General features: G+C 42.8%; 2 protein-coding genes across 5 annotated transcripts in view; one reads left to right on the top strand and one right to left on the bottom strand.

Annotated features, from left to right (window-relative positions):
- Nucleotides 1–9,291, top strand: part of NEK9 (NIMA related kinase 9) — a 38,480-nt gene extending 29,189 nt beyond the window's left edge. The window contains exons 19-22 of the mRNA XM_072839365.1: nt 1,028–1,230; nt 2,793–2,954; nt 4,177–4,386; nt 6,239–9,291. Coding sequence (XP_072695466.1) covers nt 1,028–1,230; nt 2,793–2,954; nt 4,177–4,386; nt 6,239–6,361 — 698 coding nt within the window. The 3' untranslated portion in view covers nt 6,362–9,291. The remainder of the gene's footprint in view (nt 1–1,027; nt 1,231–2,792; nt 2,955–4,176; nt 4,387–6,238) is intronic.
- Nucleotides 9,292–11,599: 2,308 nt separating this feature from the next.
- Nucleotides 11,600–19,947, bottom strand: ZC2HC1C (zinc finger C2HC-type containing 1C). Of its 4 annotated transcripts, none has more exons than XM_072839370.1 (3): nt 19,857–19,947; nt 17,606–18,950; nt 11,600–12,146 (listed from the first exon to the last, which is right to left on the bottom strand). In XM_072839370.1, exons 2-3 carry the CDS (start codon nt 18,929–18,931, stop codon nt 11,883–11,885), a joined length of 1,590 nt encoding a protein of 529 aa, XP_072695471.1. In that variant the 5' UTR covers nt 18,932–18,950; nt 19,857–19,947; the 3' UTR covers nt 11,600–11,882. The 4 variants fall into 4 exon arrangements, with proteins under 4 accessions (XP_072695471.1, XP_072695470.1, XP_072695468.1 ...); XM_072839369.1 differs by having other exon boundaries at nt 19,794–19,937; XM_072839367.1 differs by having other exon boundaries at nt 19,041–19,929.
- Nucleotides 19,948–19,962: the final 15 nt, after the last annotated feature.

Below are 19,962 nucleotides of genomic sequence, written 5' to 3'. Positions count from 1 at the left end.
TAAAACAAAGCAAGCTTCAGAGCTTTTGTTGGCAGCTACAGTTCTGCTGCTTCAGTAGGATCACAGTGTAGCAGTCAGTCTGCAAACCACCTATATAGTTAGTGATCATAAATAGTCCTTTACATTTAACTTTTTTTTTTTTTTTAAGATCTACTTATTTATTCATGAGAGACACAGGCAGAGGGAGAAGTGAGCTTCCTGCAGGGAGCCCAATGTGGGACTCAATCCCAGAACTCTGGGATCACGCCCTGGGCTGAAGGCAGACACTCAAACCACTGAGCCACCCAGGCATCCCTACATTCAACTTTGGAATATACAATGCAATTATTTTTTTTAGCTTTGACAAATTTACTTTCCAAAATATATATATATATATATATATATATATATATATATATACATATATATATATTTTGGCCCATATTAAAATTCAGTTTCATTTTCTGATTACACATCAGCTAGTCTTCATTTCATTAAGGTAACTTGGAATATGCTGCATGATATGAAAGAACCAACCGACCAACCGTCATATTTTAAAAATTCTTACAAATAGTTATCAAGGAACTTAATAAATGTAATGATTGAAGATTTCTCCAGAAAGAAGGTAGTGTGAGTTTATCTGGCAGCTTTAAGATGTGTTTGGCTCAAATGTGAAAGAGCTTTGTTTTTATATGAAACCTTGATGAGCCTTGGTGGAGAATGCTGGAGTCTGGATGTATCTATTAAAGCCTGGGTGGTAGATTCAGCTATGGTTGGGATGATTGTTGAGTAATGCTTTAGAACATTGATAATTTGCTGTGGATATAGAGATAAGTTTGGGATATAAAAGTGAATTATCATTATGAAGATACTGATGTTCAATACCTTATGTAAAAACTAAAAATTTAGTCCCAAATATCTGACCTGCACTATTGCTACTACCTCATGCGACTCTAGGAAGCTCTCCAGGAGTCAGCAGAGCTGTAAGATCATAAATCTTTCTTGCTACATAGCAAGGCTCTCTCTTTCTGTGCTGTGTATCTGTCAGTGGTTCAGAGCTCTAGCCCAGGAGGCGGCGGCGGTGGGGGAGAAGAGGAGGACAGTCAGCAGGAATCTGAAACTCCTGATCCAAGCGGAGGCTTCCGAGGAACAATGGAAGCAGACCGAGGAATGGAAGGTTTAGTCAGTCCCACGGAGGCCATGGGGATCAGTAGTGGGGCCAGCAGCTCCTGCCCTGGCTGGCTTCGAAAGGTAATTCCTTTGGTAGAGGTATCTGGAAAACATCAGGCCCTCTGCAGCAACTAGAGAGGCGTTCTCAGCATCTCTCCGTGCCCCATGCCCTGTTCAAGTGTGTGTGTTGCAGCAGGAATCAAGGTTTCTGATTTCTACCTGGGACGAAATTACCAAATCTCTAATCCTTTTTTCTTCCTGACATGAAGAGACCCAAAATGTTCTCATACCTTTATTACTTACAATGTAAATTAAGAAAACCTTCCTTGAAGGCAGTTTTTGTAATGCATGTGTGCAAAAATTGAGCTTAGAGATTTTGTACTGTGATTTGTAGAAGTGGAACATTGGGTCAGCCAGAATGTTTTACAGCAGAGAGATGGGTTATGAAAGTTGAAGTGCAGACAGTAAAAATGTTGGAGTATATTTATTTGGATGGAAAGTTGGTTACAACATGTGGCTGGGCAGATAAAGATGGAAAACCTTTGCAGCAGGACCCCATTCTCTTAGAGTATATGTAATGCTTACAAGAATGTCTGCTATGAAGACTAAATACAGCGTTGCTCATTTTAACAGTGCTTATCTGGGGGATCCCTGGGTGGCTCAGCGGTTTGGTGCCTGCCTTCAGCCCAGGGCGTGATCCTGGAGTTCTGGGATCGAGTGCTGCGTCGGGCTTCCTGCATGGAGCCTGCTTCTCCTTTGTGTCTCTGCCTCTCTCTCTCTGTGTCTCATGAATAAATAAATAAAATCTTTTTTTTAATAATAAATTTATTTTTTATTGGTGTTCAATTTACCAACATACAGAATAAAATAAAATCTTTAAAAAAATTAACAGTGCTTATCTATGAGTAATGGAATTGCTGGTCCTTTTTTATCTGTTATTTTCTCATTTTCTACAGTGAGCATTTGTAGTTTGTGAAATTTTAAATTTTTACCAAAAGAAAAAGAATCTAAGAGATTTATTATTTTTTTAAAAGATTTTTTATTTTATTTATTCATGAGAGACACACAGAGAGACAGAGAAAGAGAGGCAGAGACACAGGCCAGAGGGAGAAGCAGGCTCCATGCAGGGAGCCTGACACGGGACTCGATCCCTGGTCTCCAGGACCAGGCCCGGGGCTGAAGGCAGGCACTAAACCACTGAGCCACCTGGGTTGCCCGAATCTAAGAGATTTAAAGCTGTCCTTTTAGGACAATTAAACTCGGTAGCCAGTTCGGAGAATGAGTGGAGGATGCAGCACACTTTTGTTTCAGCCTCAGCCTTGAGCAGCCTGGTCAGTGGCCTCACTGTCATCACCTTTGAGCTTCCCAGCTCACTGAATAGCCCATGTAGAATAAGTGTGTCAGGGAGACGTGCCACATGCCCCAAACTGTGTTCTTGAATTTGAGTTCGAATTCGCATCTCTGTTACTCTTTTGAGGAAGCGGTGGCTTGCTCTTTACAGGTACAGTGAGCTGTGTGGAACCCACAACTGTCATGCCCCACTAGAGGGTGCTGATGTCACAATAGAGTGAAAGCTGTAGCAAGAATTGGGGAGAAAGAAAACAAACAGCTCAAACAGAACTGATGAGATTTTTTTCTCTTAGGAGCTGGAAAATGCAGAATTCATCCCCATGCCTGACAGCCCATCTCCCCTAAGTGCAGCTTTTCCAGAATCTGAGAAAGATACCCTGCCATATGAGGAGCTACAAGGACTCAAAGTGGCTTCTGAAACTCCTTCGGAACACAAGCCCCCAGTAGGAGCCTGGGTAACTGAACTCTTTGCCTTTGAATCACAACTAAGTAAACAGAGAGCTTTCCCCACTTCTGGCTGCACCATCTCCTCTAGCCTTCTTGGTCTCCCAAGGCCTTATATCAACTCATTATACTGTTTGGTAGTGCTTAAAGCCTCTGCCCTAGGCTTAACTGAGCTGCCTTGGAAAAGTATTGACCCTTTCCCATTCCTGATGGGCTAACAGCTTTCTACACCAGAGGACCATCTTTCTTTTCTCTCTTCCTCAGAAATACCAAAATTAAATTTCCAAAATTCAGATCCAGTTTTTTTTGACACTACTAGTGTGGTGGTTTGGAGGCTCTGAATATGAGTAAGAAATAATGCTTATAGTCTAGTGAGGGAGCCACACATATGTGCCTGACCTTGGCAGATATTAAATTGTGGTAAATTCCTTAATCAAATGTAAGCCCCAGGGGTAATCAAGCTTTTTCTATAAAGGGCTACATAGTCATTATTTTAGGTTTTATGGATCATACAGTCTCTTCTGCAACACTGCTGACATTGTAGCACAAAAGCAGCCATAGATAGTACATAATGAATGAGCATGATTATGTTCCAATAAAACTTCATTTACAAAAATAGGCAGTAGGCCGGATTTGGCCCATGGGCTATCATTTACTGACCCTTCCTATAAATAAAGTACAGTAGAAGAAGGGAGAAAAATCCAGACTAGAAAAGATGTAATAAAACCTTTGAAACTTCAAGGTAAATGTTTAATTCCTCTAATTAGCTTTCTTGAATTATGTTGGCAGTCCTGTTTACTGAACACCTTCCAAATGTCTTCTAAAGTGTGACCTACTACATTTCATGAACTGTGATCAGAAAGACTCATTCCAAACCATATCATGCCTTCCCCTACTTCAGCATTTTCAGTGGGATGATATTAATGCACTTTAAATTTGTTTGCCAAGTTCTCCAAAACAGAGGATTGTTCTTTTGTGTTAGCATAACAGAGACGGAGGCACTAAGAGTTGTCTTGTCTCGTGAAGTTGGAGCCAGGTGCTACTGTATACCCAGCATTTTCTGCTTTTACATTTCCTTTATGTGTCCCTATGTTACTTTAAAAGTAAAATCTAAAAAAAAATAAATAAAAAATAAAAATAAAAAAAATAAAATCTGATACCATTTAGAGGAAGGTTAAATGGGGCAGCTGTGGTGTCCAGGTAGAATGCCTATGACCTCTCTGCTCTCCTTAGCCACCTCGGCTGAATCCTGCAGAGACATGTGCTGGGAAGGCAACGCCATTAACTCCTACCTGTGCGTGCAGCACTCTTCAGGGAGAGGTTGAGAGATTGCAGGGGCTGGTGTTAAAGTGTCTGGCTGAACAACAGAAGCTACAGCAAGAAAACCTCCAGATTTTTACCCAACTACAGAAGCTGGACAAGAAATTAGAAGGAGGGCAGCAGGTGAGAGCACTAAAAGAATAATTCAATTTCTAATTCTGTTTTGAAGAATCAAAGAAACAAAACACCAAGAACTGAAATAGACTTATTCCTTTGCAAGTACTTATCTTTTGATGATGTAACTTTTGTAATTAATCCCAGCAGCCCTGGGCCTTGTTTCAGGTGCCTGGGTTAAATCATTTTCATCATCTGACTTCCGTTGTTTTTTGCTACTCTGTTTTTTTCTTTTACTTTTTATTATGAAAAACTTTAAGCATCACAATTCAGTGAACAGTCATCTATCCACCATCTAGATTCAACAATTATTAACATGTTGCTTCTTTTAAATGTCTGCATGTGTGTTTAAAATATATGGGGGTATATATATCTGTATTTAAAATATCTGTGGGTGTATGTGTGTATATATTTTGCTAAACCATTTTCAAATAAATTATAAAAGTTATGACATAGGCCCCCTAAATACTTTCTTATACATACCCAAAAATAAAGACATTCACTCTCCCAGATAACTGGCAAACTATTATCACACATAAAACAGTTTACACTAATCCAGTACCCAGTTGATAGCCCAATTTTCCCACAAAAATGTCCTTTATAACTTTTTATCAAACCAGAATCCAGTCAAGATCCCTACATTACATTGTTATGTACGTCTCGTTTATTTTTATCTGGAATACTTTGTTCTACTACTCTCCCCCTTCCCTTTTTAAAAAATTTTCATGCCATTGACTTGAAGAAACAGGGTCATTGTTTAACAAAATGAGCCACATTCTGGAGTTGTCCTCTATTTTCTTGGGACATTATCTAATTTGTTCTTTTGTCACCCTGTCATTTTTTTTATTTTTTTATTTTATTTATTCATGAGAGACACAGAGAGAGAGAGAGAGGCAGAGACACAGGCAGAGGGAGAAGCAGGCTCCATGCAGGGAGCCCGGTGTGGGACTAGATCCAGGACCACAGGATCACGACCTGGGATGAAGGCAAGCGCTAAACTGCTGAGCCACCCAGGGATCCCCACCCTGTCATTTCTGTAAACCGTCATTTCTATAAACTTAAGGCCTGATTAGATTTAAATTAAACATTTTTCGTAAAAATATTTCACAGGTGTTGCTGTTTGCCTTGTTGTTTTAGAACGCAAGTGGAGTGGGGGGAGGGCCTGGGGGGGAGAGAGACAGAATCTCAAGTGGACTCCCCATTGAGTGCAGAGTCCGACACGGGGCTCAATCCCATGACTGAGATCATGACCTGATCAAGAGTCACAAGCTTAACCGACTGAGCCACCAGGTGCCCCATTTGCATTGTTTTTTAAAAAGCCATTGTATTCCTCTATTTAGAGTGAACCAGGAAAGGGAAATAAGGTTCAACCTTTGGCTTTGCCATTTACCAGTTTTATGTGTCTGGACCAAATTACTTGGTTTCTGTGAGTCCTAGTTTCTCACCTAAAAGAGGAAAGAATACCATCTACCTTGCATGGTTGTTTTGATGAATGAGAACGAAATCATGTCTATGAAAGTACTTTGGAAAGTAACATACTCACTTGAGGTAAGCATGGGGTGATTGGCAGCTATAGCAGCAGGAAGATTATTTAGCTTAGGACTGTCTCAGTTTAAAATTGAGTGTTCTACATTCCAGAAAACCCTACAGTCCTAGGCAAATGGTCATCCTACCCGCAATGAGTGTAAAGGTGTGGACTTTATTTAAGGTAGCATTGTTAAAGTATCATCTAAGGTAGTATTATGAGCTTGTCACAAAACTGTAGCTACAGGTCCTTGGAGGTCAACATTAGAAACCTAGTCCTAAACTGCTATGACTGGTGGTGGTATTGTTAATACAATACTGTGTTTTGTTTGGACAGGTGGGGATGCATTCCAAAGGAACTCAGACAGCAAAAGAAGAGATGGAAATGGATCCAAAGCCTGACTTAGATTCAGATTCCTGGTGCCTCCTGGGAACAGACTCCTGTCGACCCAGCCTCTAGTCTCCTGAGCCTGTATGGCCTCCAGGAAACTGGGATCCAAAGAACTTCACAGCACACTTACTGAATGCAGAGAGCGCTTTCCTGGCTTTGTTCACTTGCAGACAAGGAGTGCAAGGCGGAGGCTCTGAAGCACTTTCCGTGTACACTTGGGGAGTGGCATGGCCTGTTAGATAGGATCTAGGAGTGGTTTTGTTTCGGAGAATGGAAGGGCCCCATGGCCCTGGCTTTGTCCTCAGTGACTGCCATAGCAACAGCAGCTCTGTACCTCATCTGGTGATCCCACCTTTGAAGAGGAGACAAAATGCTCACCTTAATTTTGTTGGTAGCAGCTTATGTCCCATTTATCATTTCACCATTACTTGGAAGCTGCCTTGGGAATCCAGCACCAGGCATTGCACCTCTGGGTGGAGGAGGGAAAAGTGTAAAACTCGAGTGGGCTGGAACCAGGTGGGGCCCATCCAGTCATCTGGAGAGTGCTGAAGTGGTAAAGCCCTCTCAGGAGCCCTGAGTCTGGGAAAGTACGTCTGGTGGAGTCAATCTAGGACTTGTTTTCAGAAAGTTCAGTTACTTTGCATTAGCCAAATGCTTTAGGAGGAAAAGTGGGTTTAGACTGCTTTTCCTCTGAAGGTTGATTAAAATGTCTTCAGTGAGGAGGAGACAAAGGCTAGGTCCCTCCTCATCACACAGCTGGGGTTGCTGTCTGTGGCCATTGCAGGTTGGATTTCCTAACTTTGGAAGGTACCTCTAAAAGGTGAGGTATCCCATAGAGAATTGAGTCAGTGGGGCAATAGGAATGACCTTAAGAGAAAACCATGAGGGAGAGAGGTCCTCCTTTAGCTGCCTCTACTTGGTATCTTTGGGAAGGTCTAGAGTACCTCTGCCTTCGTGGCTCTTAGGGTTCTAACCTCAACTTCAGCAGCCCCAACCACTCCCTTTCTGTATGTCTAGTCAGTATTTGTCCCCTTTTGGTGTTTTATGAAGCCATATCAGTGAATCTGTATCATCTTTCCTACTTGAGTGGCCCAAAGCCGGAACAAACCTGGTAGTCCCTGAAGCCTAACAGGACAGGTAGGAGCTACCAAGTGAAAGGAATTTGGCTGATCCCACAGTCATTGTGTCCTTATAGACAAGAAGCAAGCCAGCTTTCCCAAAGAGAGAGTGTCCTCAAAGCTTTTGATAGTTTTACTTAAGGATGTCAACTTTGTGTTTTCACCTCGCCTTATAAAATGTTCCTTTAGTATTTTGGGTCATAGGAGTTGCCTTGATGAGTCTCACATGCCCCCTCCTTAGAAGCCACTAAATTACTTTTTGTTTCATTTTCCCCAAACCAAAAAATGAATGTTTAATATCTCTTTAACATTTTGGAAGGACCTGTGCGATGGAAATTTTGCCATTTCCCTGAAACTGGTGGTGTAAAGGCTGATGCTTGGGGAAAACCCCATGGCTGGGGACGGGCAACTCTGTTCAATGGGATGTCTTTGGTTTGATGTTCCCATTGTTTTCTCAATTCTGGGAAGCCTAGTACAATGGTACTAATGTAATCACTAAAGCCTTTTCTTAAAATAAGGGAAGGGGCCAACCCTGGATTAAAGTTACAAGTTCTGGGGACTTGGGGGTTTGCTGTAAACCCTAACTGTGGGTTTTGGTTCATCATGTAAATGCACCTTTGTTTTTTTTTAAGGACTGACTGGCTCTTCATGTTCCTGTATCCCTCATACTCACCATCTCAGCAGGACTGAGAGGCAGGCTCAGTTTGGGTGTTAATCCTGAGTATTGCTTCTGCTGTGGAACTGAGGAACAGGGGCACGTTGCTGAGACAGGGGTGGGAGTGAGCATTGAAAGGAGGGGTGAGCCCTGCTCTTGTTCCAGAGGGGAGCCATTCTCTAGCAGGGGAACACTGCTCATTTTCTCTAGCATGTTCCCATGGGAAGTCTAGTTTGCTGTTAATCTGGCTGAGAATCTGAGTTCTGTGCCTTAGAGACAATTTGCACTTTACCAAATTGTGCCTGGGACAGCCGTATGATTTTTCCCACCAAATAGCTATGCAAACAGAAACCAATTCAAAGGTGGCAGCCATGCATTAGATAAAAAGTGAAAGGTTAGGCAGCAGCAATGCCTTTGAATGGTTTTCTGTAGCTAATTCTCTTGGAGTTTGTCCTGCTTTTCTTCTTTCTGCAGTGCTAGGTGTTTTCAGTTTCCCAGTAGTATTGCTTTTGAGTTATAGTATAACCTGAGTTATTCCTCTGCTCTGACATTGTTGCTGAAGAACTAGCTCATTGTTAGCCAGATGTTTGAAAGGTTGAGGGTGGAGTGGTTTGGCATTTCTGTTTTAAATAAACATTTAAACTCTCAGTCAGTGCTATGCCTGCGCATGGACCTTAGTCACTGGGATGAAACACCCAGATTCTAGGCCTTCATGAATCTTTGATTCAATGAGTCTTTATCTAAATAAATAAAAGACCTTGTAACAGAAACAACACAAGGAACATTTGCACAAATAATCTTTGCTTTCTTCCAGTTTCTTTTTCTTGCTCACAGTATCATTTCTGCTGCTACAACTTTTTCTCCCCAGACTTCTCAAATATAGTGCTTAAAATGCAGAGGGAAGGAAAAAAATGAGCCACTGAAAGAGGAAGGAAGGATCATTTCTTGTACTCACCTCCTGAATCACAGTGGACTTTTTCAAGTGATAATGTGTGTCTACGTTTACAAAATTGTTTTCCCTCAAAGAAGGTGAACTGTATTTGGTCTCCCTGGCATTGCACAGCCAAGTTATCACTTCTCTTGGCTGAGCATTTCACTAAAGTTTAAAGCAAAAGTGGCCTTAAACTCACATTTCATTTGATTTGCCATATATTTGGAAACCTTCATAATAGAAACAACAGCTCTGGAGTGAGGATGTATTATAAATAAATTCTTTCAAATGAGTATCCCTGGGCCTCCAAAGAAGTATTCTTCATTAGTGTCAGGCCAGACTGGGCTGTAGTCAGGACTATAAAACATGTTCCTTCCTACCACAAAGCCAAAAATCATTTATTACTTCAATGATTAACTACGGAAATAAACATGCTGATCACTAAACCTCTCAGAATTGGGAACATTAGAGAGAAAAACATTATATCACATCTCTGCTATCTCCTTTGTAGTCATGAAGAATGATAAATTGACCAAAAGCAAATGTTGGCCAAAAGGTACCATGCTGCATTAAATACACTGCTGTTAAGGAGTATCTCAGCACGTCTGCACAGTCTGCATACACTTTTATGTGAAGTGAGTTTCACTATGAGATTTTTCCCCCATTGCTTAACCTTTTGAACTTTAAAATTTATAACATTTGCTTGTACTGAAGGCTCCTGGATAAAGTATAACACACAGACAGTAACAAGTAGCATTATCCACTGTCATCCAGGAAGGGACTTAGATAGCAAAAGGGTTCTGACCTCTTCCCAAAAATCAGATCGAGCTAAATGTAAAAGACTCCTAGATAGTCCTAACCTAATCAAAGCCTACACATGTTGAAATCAGAGGGAACACTGAGGCATTGACTATTGCGTTATTGTCCAGCAATATAAGAATGAGTAACTGCTTCCTGTCTACAGAAAGCACTCCCCACACATATATGTGTTCTCCCCAGAGGGTCCTGATCTGTGAACTTAATCACATCATCCAGGGATCCCAAACTCAAGCGCCTGTGGGGCTGGGCAGAAAAGGCAAATAAGTGCAGCATGCCAGGCGGGACTTGTGATCTGCAAGGTCAGACCATCTGAAGGACCACGTGGTTGGGGCTATGCAGGATTGCTGGCCTGGTATTTCCAGAACTTCTGGCTTTTCAAGAGATTCTCCATATCCCAGTTTTTAAATGTCAGACTATATTTTTAATTCTGCACCAGCCAAATAAAGCATATCTGTAGGACAAAGCAGTCCATAGGCTACCACTTTGCCCCCTTGGCCATAGCTCATTCTTATCATCTTTTGTTTTTAAGTATGAAACTTAGTTTGTATTTCATTGCCAGGGGAATGTATGTATTGGGTTAAATACCCAGTGTGTGTGTAAGGTTCCTTCAAGTGGCCAGCCTAAAGCCCTGCTATGTGATTCCTCTTCTTTGCAACAATTAAGAAGAGCATAAAGCAATTCAATATGTACTGTTTTTTAAGTAGATACATTTTTCTCCACCTAGGGTCCTGCAGCTTCGCAGCTAAAGCCTTAATCACATTTCAAGTCGGTCTGGTCTATTAGCCCAGCCATTCAGCAGGTGCTGCAGAGGAAATGGAACATGAGTGGCCATTTGTTAGTAGAATATGGGTTTTTTTGTCTGCTTAGTCACCTTGGCCCAGGTCAAGTTGGGTGTTTTTTTCTCCAGTATTTTAAACTAACAATTTGAGTGATGTTCTCAGGACAATAATCCTACTGTTACTTCATATCTGTTGTTCTATCTTCATCCTATTTAAACTGATACTACCCCTGACGGGCATTACCTTATCACTTCTCCCATCTGACCAAACTAGGACTTACTCATTTTATTATTTAATTTTAAATCCCCAAAACCCTTTTTGAAGGTCTAATTATGAAGAGTACCTGCAGTATGCACAATTCTGCACAGAGAAAATTTTAAAAATCCAGTATCTTTTTTCATTTTTCATCAAAGTTTACTCTCTAAAATAGAAGTTCACTGTGATATAATGGACAGCGACATGTGAGACTGCAATGTCCCAGCTTGCTTTGATGGTAGATTTTGCTGCCTTATTTCAAAAGCCATACAACCAATCTGATTTCAAAGCAGAATGCCAGCAATCGCTAAAACTGAAGTTCCTTCCTTTTTTTTTGACATATGAAATCCATTAGCAAAGAGCAACTACTGAGGCATACAGTAGTGCTCTCCCCATCCCTAGCCTGTAAAGCACATCAAGATGAGGTTCTCTTTATGACACAGTATACCACAAGCGGCGCTTAGGATAGACTGGCACCCGAACTTTGCATACTGGTGTTGGCTTTTGGCCAGGACCATGCGTCACAAAGGTCAAGCATAAACTTCCATTTGCCTTACAGCAAAATTGTATTATCTTTTATAAGAGATACCACCTAGGTGATCATGATCTTCTGACACCAACTTAATCTAATGAACCAACTTCCTGCAAGAGCAAGAAGCATGAACAGGAACCACAAACATACATGCAGAGGCAATGGCAAGAAGGCACAGCAAATGCAGGCACTTAACTAGCACAGACCACAAGTCAGGCTTGCGAGAAGAGAGATTTAATATAGCCCACTTGCTACTCTCAAGTGTCTTCACCCACCAGTTCTGAGGGCAATAGAAAGGCACACCAGCCCAACATGGTAATTTAGTGGGAAGCCGAAGCTTCCTTTTGCTTCCTGCTGCTTAGCAATGAGTCTCTTCACTGATTTAAGTTCTGCAGGCAGATGTGGGAGATGTAAAGGTTTTAGTTCTGGTTTGTATCAAATTATTCTCCCATTTACTGCTGAAGAGAAGCAGAGCCTTCTGAGACTTCCACTGTTGTCTGTTCAACTGTAATGCTTCCTTGGAGGTGGGGGCCGATTCTTAATGGTCTTACACTTGGGAATGTGGCGCTCAGCCACCTTGGGAGCAAAGTGGCGGCTGCAGTGTGGACACTGAATATAATCTGGATTTTCTGCAGGTAGAATGGGTGGCAAGTCTGAGGGGTTTCCACCTTTGGCAATTACCTGCTGGACCTCTCGGGCCTGACGGAGAGTACGGATGAAAGACTCATGCTTCTGTCTCCAGTTGCTCTTCTGAGGAGGTTCAGCCTGTAAGTAGGAGGAAGACTGATTATTTGACTTGGCATTTACCACATCTCCTTCTGAGTCTTCATCAGAATGACAGTAAGGAAATGTAAAGGATGCTCTCCCTAAGGTCAGAGAGAACAGGACAGGAGCAACAGAGCTGACTTGCCAGAGTGGAGGCACTAAGCTAAGGGCCTGCCAGGGGGGATGGTACTGGGAGGCTTGGTGTTTACAGGTAGAGGCAGGGGAGAGGTGTGGGGCTGAGAATAAATTGGATCCCTGGGGCCCCGTCCCATCTTGCACATCCAAGAGTCTGTCACTTCCAGCAGTCTCACAGGAGAACAGAGGTCTATTCTCTGTAGAAACTGAACCAGACAGGTTTCACACGCAGGAAGTCCAGACATAATAGAGAACAAGGTTAATACTGAAGCTGAAAATTGGGATTAAGTGCAAGTATACATGATAAATTATGGAACTGTTTGATATCCTGGGAGCCGAGGAATCAACTCAGCTCCCAGGATATCAAACACATTGGCACCCTCACAGGAGACAAGAGTTCTCTGGTTGCACCAAGCAGTCAAGAGAAAAGCCATTAGATGCTGGCCCTGCATGACCCCAGTGAAAAGGTTCACTATTTGAGGCCTTTAATCAACAAGCCTCACTTAAGCTTAACTATGAATGGACAGCCTGGGGTCACCAAATATTTGAGTAAAGCTCTAACAAGAAAAAAACCAAAACAGGTACATGAATTCTCTTTCTCTCTCTCTCTCTCTCTCTCTCTCTCTCACTCACTCACTCTCAGGAAGCAGCAACAAGGCAAGTAGAAGAAAACTTAAAACCAGAAAGCCAGAAAGAACTATTATAAATTAAAACTGTGATAACTAAGGGGCGCCTAGGTGGCTCAGTTGGTTGAGCATCTGACTCTTGAATTTGACTCAGGTCATGATCTTGGGGTCATGGGATTGAGCCTCACATCAGGCTCCACGCTCAGCACAGTCAACTTGTTCCTCTCCTTCTGCTTCTCCTGATTATGTGCTTATACTCTGTCTCATAAATAAATGAACAAATAAATATCTTTATTTTTAAAAAGACCACTTAAAAAAAAACATAGCTAAAAATAAAAATAGCAGTGTTTAAAATGTCAAGAAAATTAGAATGGGAAAAAAAGATCAAGATGGGAAGTAGAAAAGATTAGGAAATTAGAAAGTCAATCCAGGAAGTCCAGCACCTGACAAAAAGGAGTTCCAAAAAGAACAGAAAAAGCAAAGGAGGAAATTATTAAATAAATAATACAATAAACATTCCTAGAATTAAGGTCACTGTCTTGAAATTGAATAGCCTACCAAGATTCCAACACAATCATTGAAAAATTTTGGAATTTCAGAATAAAGAGTGAATCCTGTAAGCTTTCAGAAAAAGAAACACCAAGAGAAGCTTCATATAGTGGCGCAGGAAGCAAAATGGCATCAGATTTCTCAACGGTAACACGATGCTAAAAGCTAGTGGGAAAATGCCTTAAAAATTCTAACAGAGGGCGGCCCAGGTGGCTCAGCAGTTTAGCGCCGCCTTCAGTCCAGGGTGTGATCCTGGAGCCCTGGGATTGAGTCCCACATCAGGCTCCCTGCATGGAGCCTGCTTCTCCCTCTGCCTGTGTCTCTACCTCTCTCTCTGTCTCTCTGTCTCTCATGAATAAATAAATAAAATCTTAAAAAAAAAAAAAAGTTCTAATAGAAAATCATTTTTTCTTTTTAAAAAGATTTTATTTATTTATTCATGAGAGAGAGGCAGAGACACAGATAGAGGGAGAAGCAGGCTCCATGAAGGGAGCCCGATGCGGGACTTGATCGTAGGACTGGATCCTGGGACTCCATCCTGGGACTCCAGGATCACACCCTGGGCCGAAGGCAGGCGCTAAACCTCTGAGCTACCCAGGGATCCCCTGAAAATCATTATCTACCTAGAATTCTATACCTAGTCAAATCAACTATAAGGTTGTTGTATGGATATTTTCATTCATTTTGAGACAAAAAATATGCCTCCCATGCACGTTTCTTGAAAGCTTCAGCAAATCAAGGAATAAAGCAAGAAAAAGGAAAACATAAGAAGCTGGAAATAGGACCCGATACAGAAAAGAAGTAAAAAAAAGAAGTCCCAACACAACAAGTCTACACTAGACCTAGAGAATAAACAGTCCAGACTGGTGCAGGAGGAAAAAGAGTAGTGGGAGGAAAGTTTCCAGAATTAAAAAAAAAAAAAAATCAAACTGATGGATTAAGTGTTAGTGCACTTATAAAACACTACTAGGTATCTGACATCAGATGAATCATTTAGGGGAAAAAAATTAGAGACAGGTATGTAGGGAACCAAGCAAATAAAAACCTGAGTCAACTATTAATTCCAGGTACACGTGGGCAGAGGCAGAATTTGTTCACTCATCGGTGAACAAAATTTACATGGTTATTATAAGTAAAAGCTGACTGCTGCTTTAATCCAAAGTTGTGATTCCATTTCAATGGAAGAAGAGAAGGAGAAAAGTAAAAGGAAAGGAGATGTGAAAGAGAGCTTAACCCACAGCATTCATAGAAGGAAATCAACGGATAATGTGTAAAACTGGTTAATCAAGAAAATAAGCATATTATTGAGAAATATGGAAATGCATACCAGAAGAGTAATCGATCAGGAACTGAATGAAGGCTGCCACTGGGGGCCAGATGAGGATGGAGAAGGGTGAAGCAGGATCCTACTTACTGCCTTATAGGTCACTTAGTACATGATTTTTTAAATGTATTCAAATATTATTTAGATTAATATAAAATTAACTTTAAGATTATTTACTTATAAAGAGAGAGGAGAGAGAGCACGCATAGGGTGAGGGGCCGAGAGAGAAGCAGACTTGGGAGCCAGATGTGGGGCTCAATCCTGGGACTCGGGGAAGACAGACATATAACCAACTGAGCCACCCAGGTGCCCCTAAAATTAATTTTTTAAAAAAGAAAAAAGGAGTTAAGTAGCTGCTTGGTGATCTGATATCATTAATGATAAATGACAGGAAGAGATATTATCAAAGGAAAAGGATCCTTCAGGAGAGTCTTACTGAAACAGACAAGAAGGCAAGAAAATCTGTGTGTTGGAGACAGGACCCAGGAACATTTAAAAGAGTTAGGAGAAAGTTCCTTGACTATATAATGGTTACTTCATATTCATAATTCATATTGAAATTTTATTCAATTAACACCTATTAATCACAAAGCACAAAGATATAGTCCCTGTACTCAAATGCTTCCTTCCTTTCTTCCTTTTTTTTTTAATCTTTTATTTATTTGACAGAGAGATAGAGTCAGAGAGCACAAATGAGGGGAAGGGCAGAGGGAGAGGGAGAAGCAGGCTTTCCACTGAGCAGGGAGCCTGATGTGGGTCTCCATCCCCGGATTCTGGAATCATGACCTAAGCTGAAGGCAGATGCTTAACTGACTGAGCCACCCAGGTCCCCTATCCAGATCCTTTCTGCTTCAGATCCTCAATGCAACATATTCCCTGCAAAACTAGTTTCCACAAAGCTAGGGTATCTGATCTCAGAAACCCAATTCTTTTGCTTCACTGCTACTGTATTTAGGAATTTAAGAAACACAAGAGTCTTTTAGATGCCTGCCAGAAACAACCACTATAGTGGGATAGAGAAGACCCCAGTGGATTACTGGGTTGACCAGAAAGAAAACAGGAAAGAACCGGAACTGGTGATCATATCATTATCTGCAAGAGCAAAATGTTGACTTCTTGTCGGAAACTAGACTTTGGGCAGATTATCTCTGAACCCAGAAGGGACTTTTCTGTGGTGATCTTCCAAACTATACTGAAAGGAGTAACTGCAATTGACTTCTTGTAACAGCCACCACATAAATTTGAGTTTTTAAAGGCCCCAGTAAATACATGCATAAACTGTAACGTGCATAGCGGACAACAAGTGCTAGCACAGCATAGGGAGGGGTGGAAAGAAATGAAAACAGAATATGCTCTCCTATTTTGTTAGAAAATTAGAGTCGAATGGGGCTTTGAGATCATGTGGTCTAGGCTTTTCCAAACTTTGATCATTTGCATATCACTTTCACTTTATCCCCCTTAAGATAAATTACTTAATATTTTTAAGTTCATGATTTTTAAAACTACAGGCTTCATATGTTGTTATATTTTTCTAATACACAGTAAAACTACTAAAATAAAAAATGTTTGCCAGTATGCCACACTTTGAAAAGCACTCATTTACAAACCAAGAGGCATAACCTTGACAGGGTGGTAGGCTTATTCATGAGACAATCTCCAGATCTGACTGTCCAACTATGCCTGTGAAATACCCCTAAACTTGGGTATGGTATTAATACCATGCAAGTGTCTCACAGTCTTTTTACAACTTAGTTTTTCTGCAGCTGGAATGTTAACCAAAAATCAAGTCCTTTACCTTTTAAGGTGTTTACACTCTGAATGGGGAGAACAAGGATTGCAAACTTGAGTTTCACGTATTTACTAAGAAGATATATCAGAACTGAGCTACTCTTGAAAAAGTAGATCAGGCTATAGGAGTTGTAACAAATCTTAATCTTGGGAGGTGGCAGTGTATATTGCAGAGAGCAAGGAACTCTCTCCCAGGGGTGAAATGCTGCATCATTTTTTTCTTTGTATTTTTCAAATCTTTTTAATTTTCTACAGTAACCATTTATTACTTTTGCTTTTATTTGTTTAAAGATTTTATTTGAGAGAGAGCAAACACGGGTGGGGAGGAGCAGCAGGCAGAGGGAGCAGACTCCCTGCTGAGCAGGGAGCCCCTACGTGGGACTCGATCCCAGGGCCCTGGGATCATGACCTGAGCTGAAGGCAGATGCTTAACCAACTAAGCCACCCAGGTGCCCCAACATTTATTACTTTTATAATCAATAGGACATATATTTTTAAGCCTGGATTTTTTGCAGTGCTTCTAACCCAGATTTATATGCTGACTCTTGTTTGAGAGAGCACATGGGCAAGTGGTGTGAGGGGCAGAAGGAGAGGAAGAGAGAATCCTCAAAGAAATTCCCCACGGAGAGCAGAGCCTGATATGGGGCTGGAGCCTGATGCAGGAGCCCAACGTGGGGCTTAATCCCAGAACCCTGAGATCTGACCTGAGCCCAAATCAAGAGTTGGATGCTTAACTGACGCTTAACTGCCACCCAGGCACCCCATATATGCTGACTCTGCCATTCAAAACTGTTTGTGATTTCAAGCAAATTAAACTCTCTGAGATTTGATCTTTGAATTGATAAGAGACAACGAAACCCTCACAGGGTTGTGCTGAGGATCTTATGATAAACTCCTATCACAGTGACTGGCACACAGTAATCAATAAATGTTCTTTCTCCCTGTATGACACATGAGTTTTTTTCTAAAGAAAACTGATTTAGCATCCTTTTATAATGATCCCCAAAGTCAAATCCGTAAGGCCTTTGCCTTTTTACCTTGACTGGGGCTGGCCCCTTCCAGTTCAGGTACTGCTCTAGTTCTGTGCCCTTGGCCCGGGCCCTGGAGGAGTCAAACACTTTCCTCTTGGAACCCTGCATCCTGCTGCAGACGTTGGAGTGTCTCTCCAGTCTGACCAAGAGAAACTTGCGTCCACAGTGGCTACATTCGCCAAGTTTGGGCTCTTCAGTGGAACAGCTGGAAACCGAAGAGTCTGGTCCCCTAGACAAACTAGAATTGCTGGTGGATCCCCACAAAACACTGCCAGGCCCTTCTGAAGACTGAGAAAACTCCTTTGATGACTCTGAGACTAGGTCTCGGATTCTGTTATTGCTTGCCACCAGTCTTTCCCTTTTGAGCTTCTGTATTCCGTAATCAGAGAACTGGAATGGACCAGAATTTTCTTGAGACTGTCCCCAAAGTTCATCTTCTCCCCGGTCTCTACTGAAGACCTCCTCAGACCCGAATTCTGGGGAGAAGGTAGGTTTGTATGTGGTGTTGCTATTACCTTTAATTATCCTCCTGGGGAGTGTCATTCTCTGTAGCTCTCTTTTTTCATTTTCCTTAGCCTGTTCCTTTTCTTTCTGGATCCTTCGGAGTTCCTCCTCTGTCTTCTTCAGCTTTTCCCTAAGGAGGGTTTCTTTTCTCCGGATTTCCTCTTGTAAGCTCTCCCCTGCAGCTTCTAGTCTTTGGATCTGCATCCATTCGGTCCTGTTGGGGTTTGCCATGGCTCTCTCCTCCTGTGTGGCAGCAATGGCATGGAGCACAGATGCATTCACCCAGTTCCTTGAACCAAAGCTGCTGTATGGAAACTCTCTTGGTTCAGGGGGTCTCGGAGAGACATCCTGGTCCCCATCAATGCCAGCTTCACTTGTACTGTGAGACTTCCTATGGAACACGGGTTTCAGCGGGTATGCCCGGTCTACCCCAACTCGCTTCTTCGTAAAGGGGATGAATTCCTGATTATTTGCTTTGGGATACCAGGACTGAGAATTTGCTGAGTAAAACGAACCCTTTGCTTGGCCTTGGGAATTGCTTCTTGAATCTTGCTGGCTGATTCCAACACAGTGGGGATAGGAGCAGCTCCCAGCTTTTGTGCAGGCGTTCCATTTGGAGTGAGTGTAGAGATTATCCAGCGTCAGCTCTTTGTTGCTCAAAAGCTTCTGCTGGAAATTGTTCCTCAAGTGCCCCATGGAGGACCGCTGAGAAGAGTCACCTTTTTCATAGGGCTCTTGCTTAGCTGAGAGGAGCCCTGGAGCTTCCCTTTCATTATATGGAAGCATAACGCCCACAGGCAGAGGTGGTGCCAACTGGAGGCCAGCCATTCAGGGACCGGACTGAAGCCTAGGGGAGATTTAAACCAGATATATTGTGAGGAGGTTTTCTGAGGTTACCCCCGGCTACTAAAGTAAACAGTTTATACATTTGTCCTACCTATTCTCTTGAACTTTTTAGGGACAGTGGTGCTGGGTCTGCCAGAACTTTCCTTCAGTAAGGATTTGGTGAATGCTTATTATTTCCTGTGGGTGCCTATTAGATCTTGAGGACAGAAAAACGAATGTGACACGGGTGTTCCCGCCACCTCGCTTTATTCCAGTACCAGCCTCTGCCATACACAGCGATGCTCCTGCCATACACAGGAGACTCCTTAGGTGGTGGAAAGATTTACTGGAAAGGGCTGTCGGACTCAAAGTCAGGCTTTAGGCCTGTGACACAGGACCAGCAACTTTCCCTTGCTGGCTCGCTTCTTCACCTATCCACTGAAGTTTCGCTCAGAGTTACAAGACCTTAGGACTCTGAGTCCGGGCCTACGGTGTCACAGGTGAGCAAACTGCGGCTCGGAGGTAGGTGGCCCGCACAAGGTGCTCTCAGGGCTTCCCCGCTGCTGGACTCCAGAGGACACTCGAGCCGCCCGGGCCGGCCGCAGGTGCCCGGCCGTCACACCCGCACCCAGGGGGCCCCCACGGCGCGGATCGTAACCTGAGAGCTGGAGGCCACCTGACCCGGCCGCCGCGCCGCCCGCCGCACGGGTGCTGAGCTCACGCACCGCCCCAGAGTCCGCAGCAGGGGCGCCCCCGCTGGGGCCTCCGCTTGGGGAACACAGCCCTCGCTCTTCTGCCCATGCGGCCGCCCTTGGGAGGCGAGGCGCTGACCCTACGTCTGCTCCCCTCGCCTGCTTACGCCTACCTGAGGCTCTGGCGGACCGTTCCTGCTCAGGGGAAAAGAAAAAAAATAAATAAATAAACCCACCCAAGACTTAGCTTTCCACCCCCGACCGCCCCCGGGCCGAGCCTCAACCGCCCGCCGCGCAGGCGCTCTGCGCGGGCCTTTGTTGTTCCCGTTGCCTGGAGACGCG

This window comes from Canis lupus, chromosome 9, assembly GCF_048164855.1.
Source record: "Canis lupus baileyi chromosome 9, mCanLup2.hap1, whole genome shotgun sequence".
Taxonomy (NCBI): Eukaryota; Metazoa; Chordata; class Mammalia; order Carnivora; family Canidae; genus Canis; species Canis lupus.
This window is presented reverse-complemented; position numbering and strand designations above follow the sequence as displayed.

Excerpts from the sequence above, each read along its gene's own strand:
- ZC2HC1C (XM_072839370.1), bottom strand. The coding sequence starts at position 18,931 with ATGGCTGGCCTCCAGTTGGCACCACCTCTGCCTGTGGGCGTTATGCTT. Across the intron at positions 12,147-17,605 it reads AGGGGCCAGCCCCAGTCAAG|GCTGAACCTCCTCAGAAGAG; the intron begins GTAAAAAGGCAA and ends TCCTACTTACAG.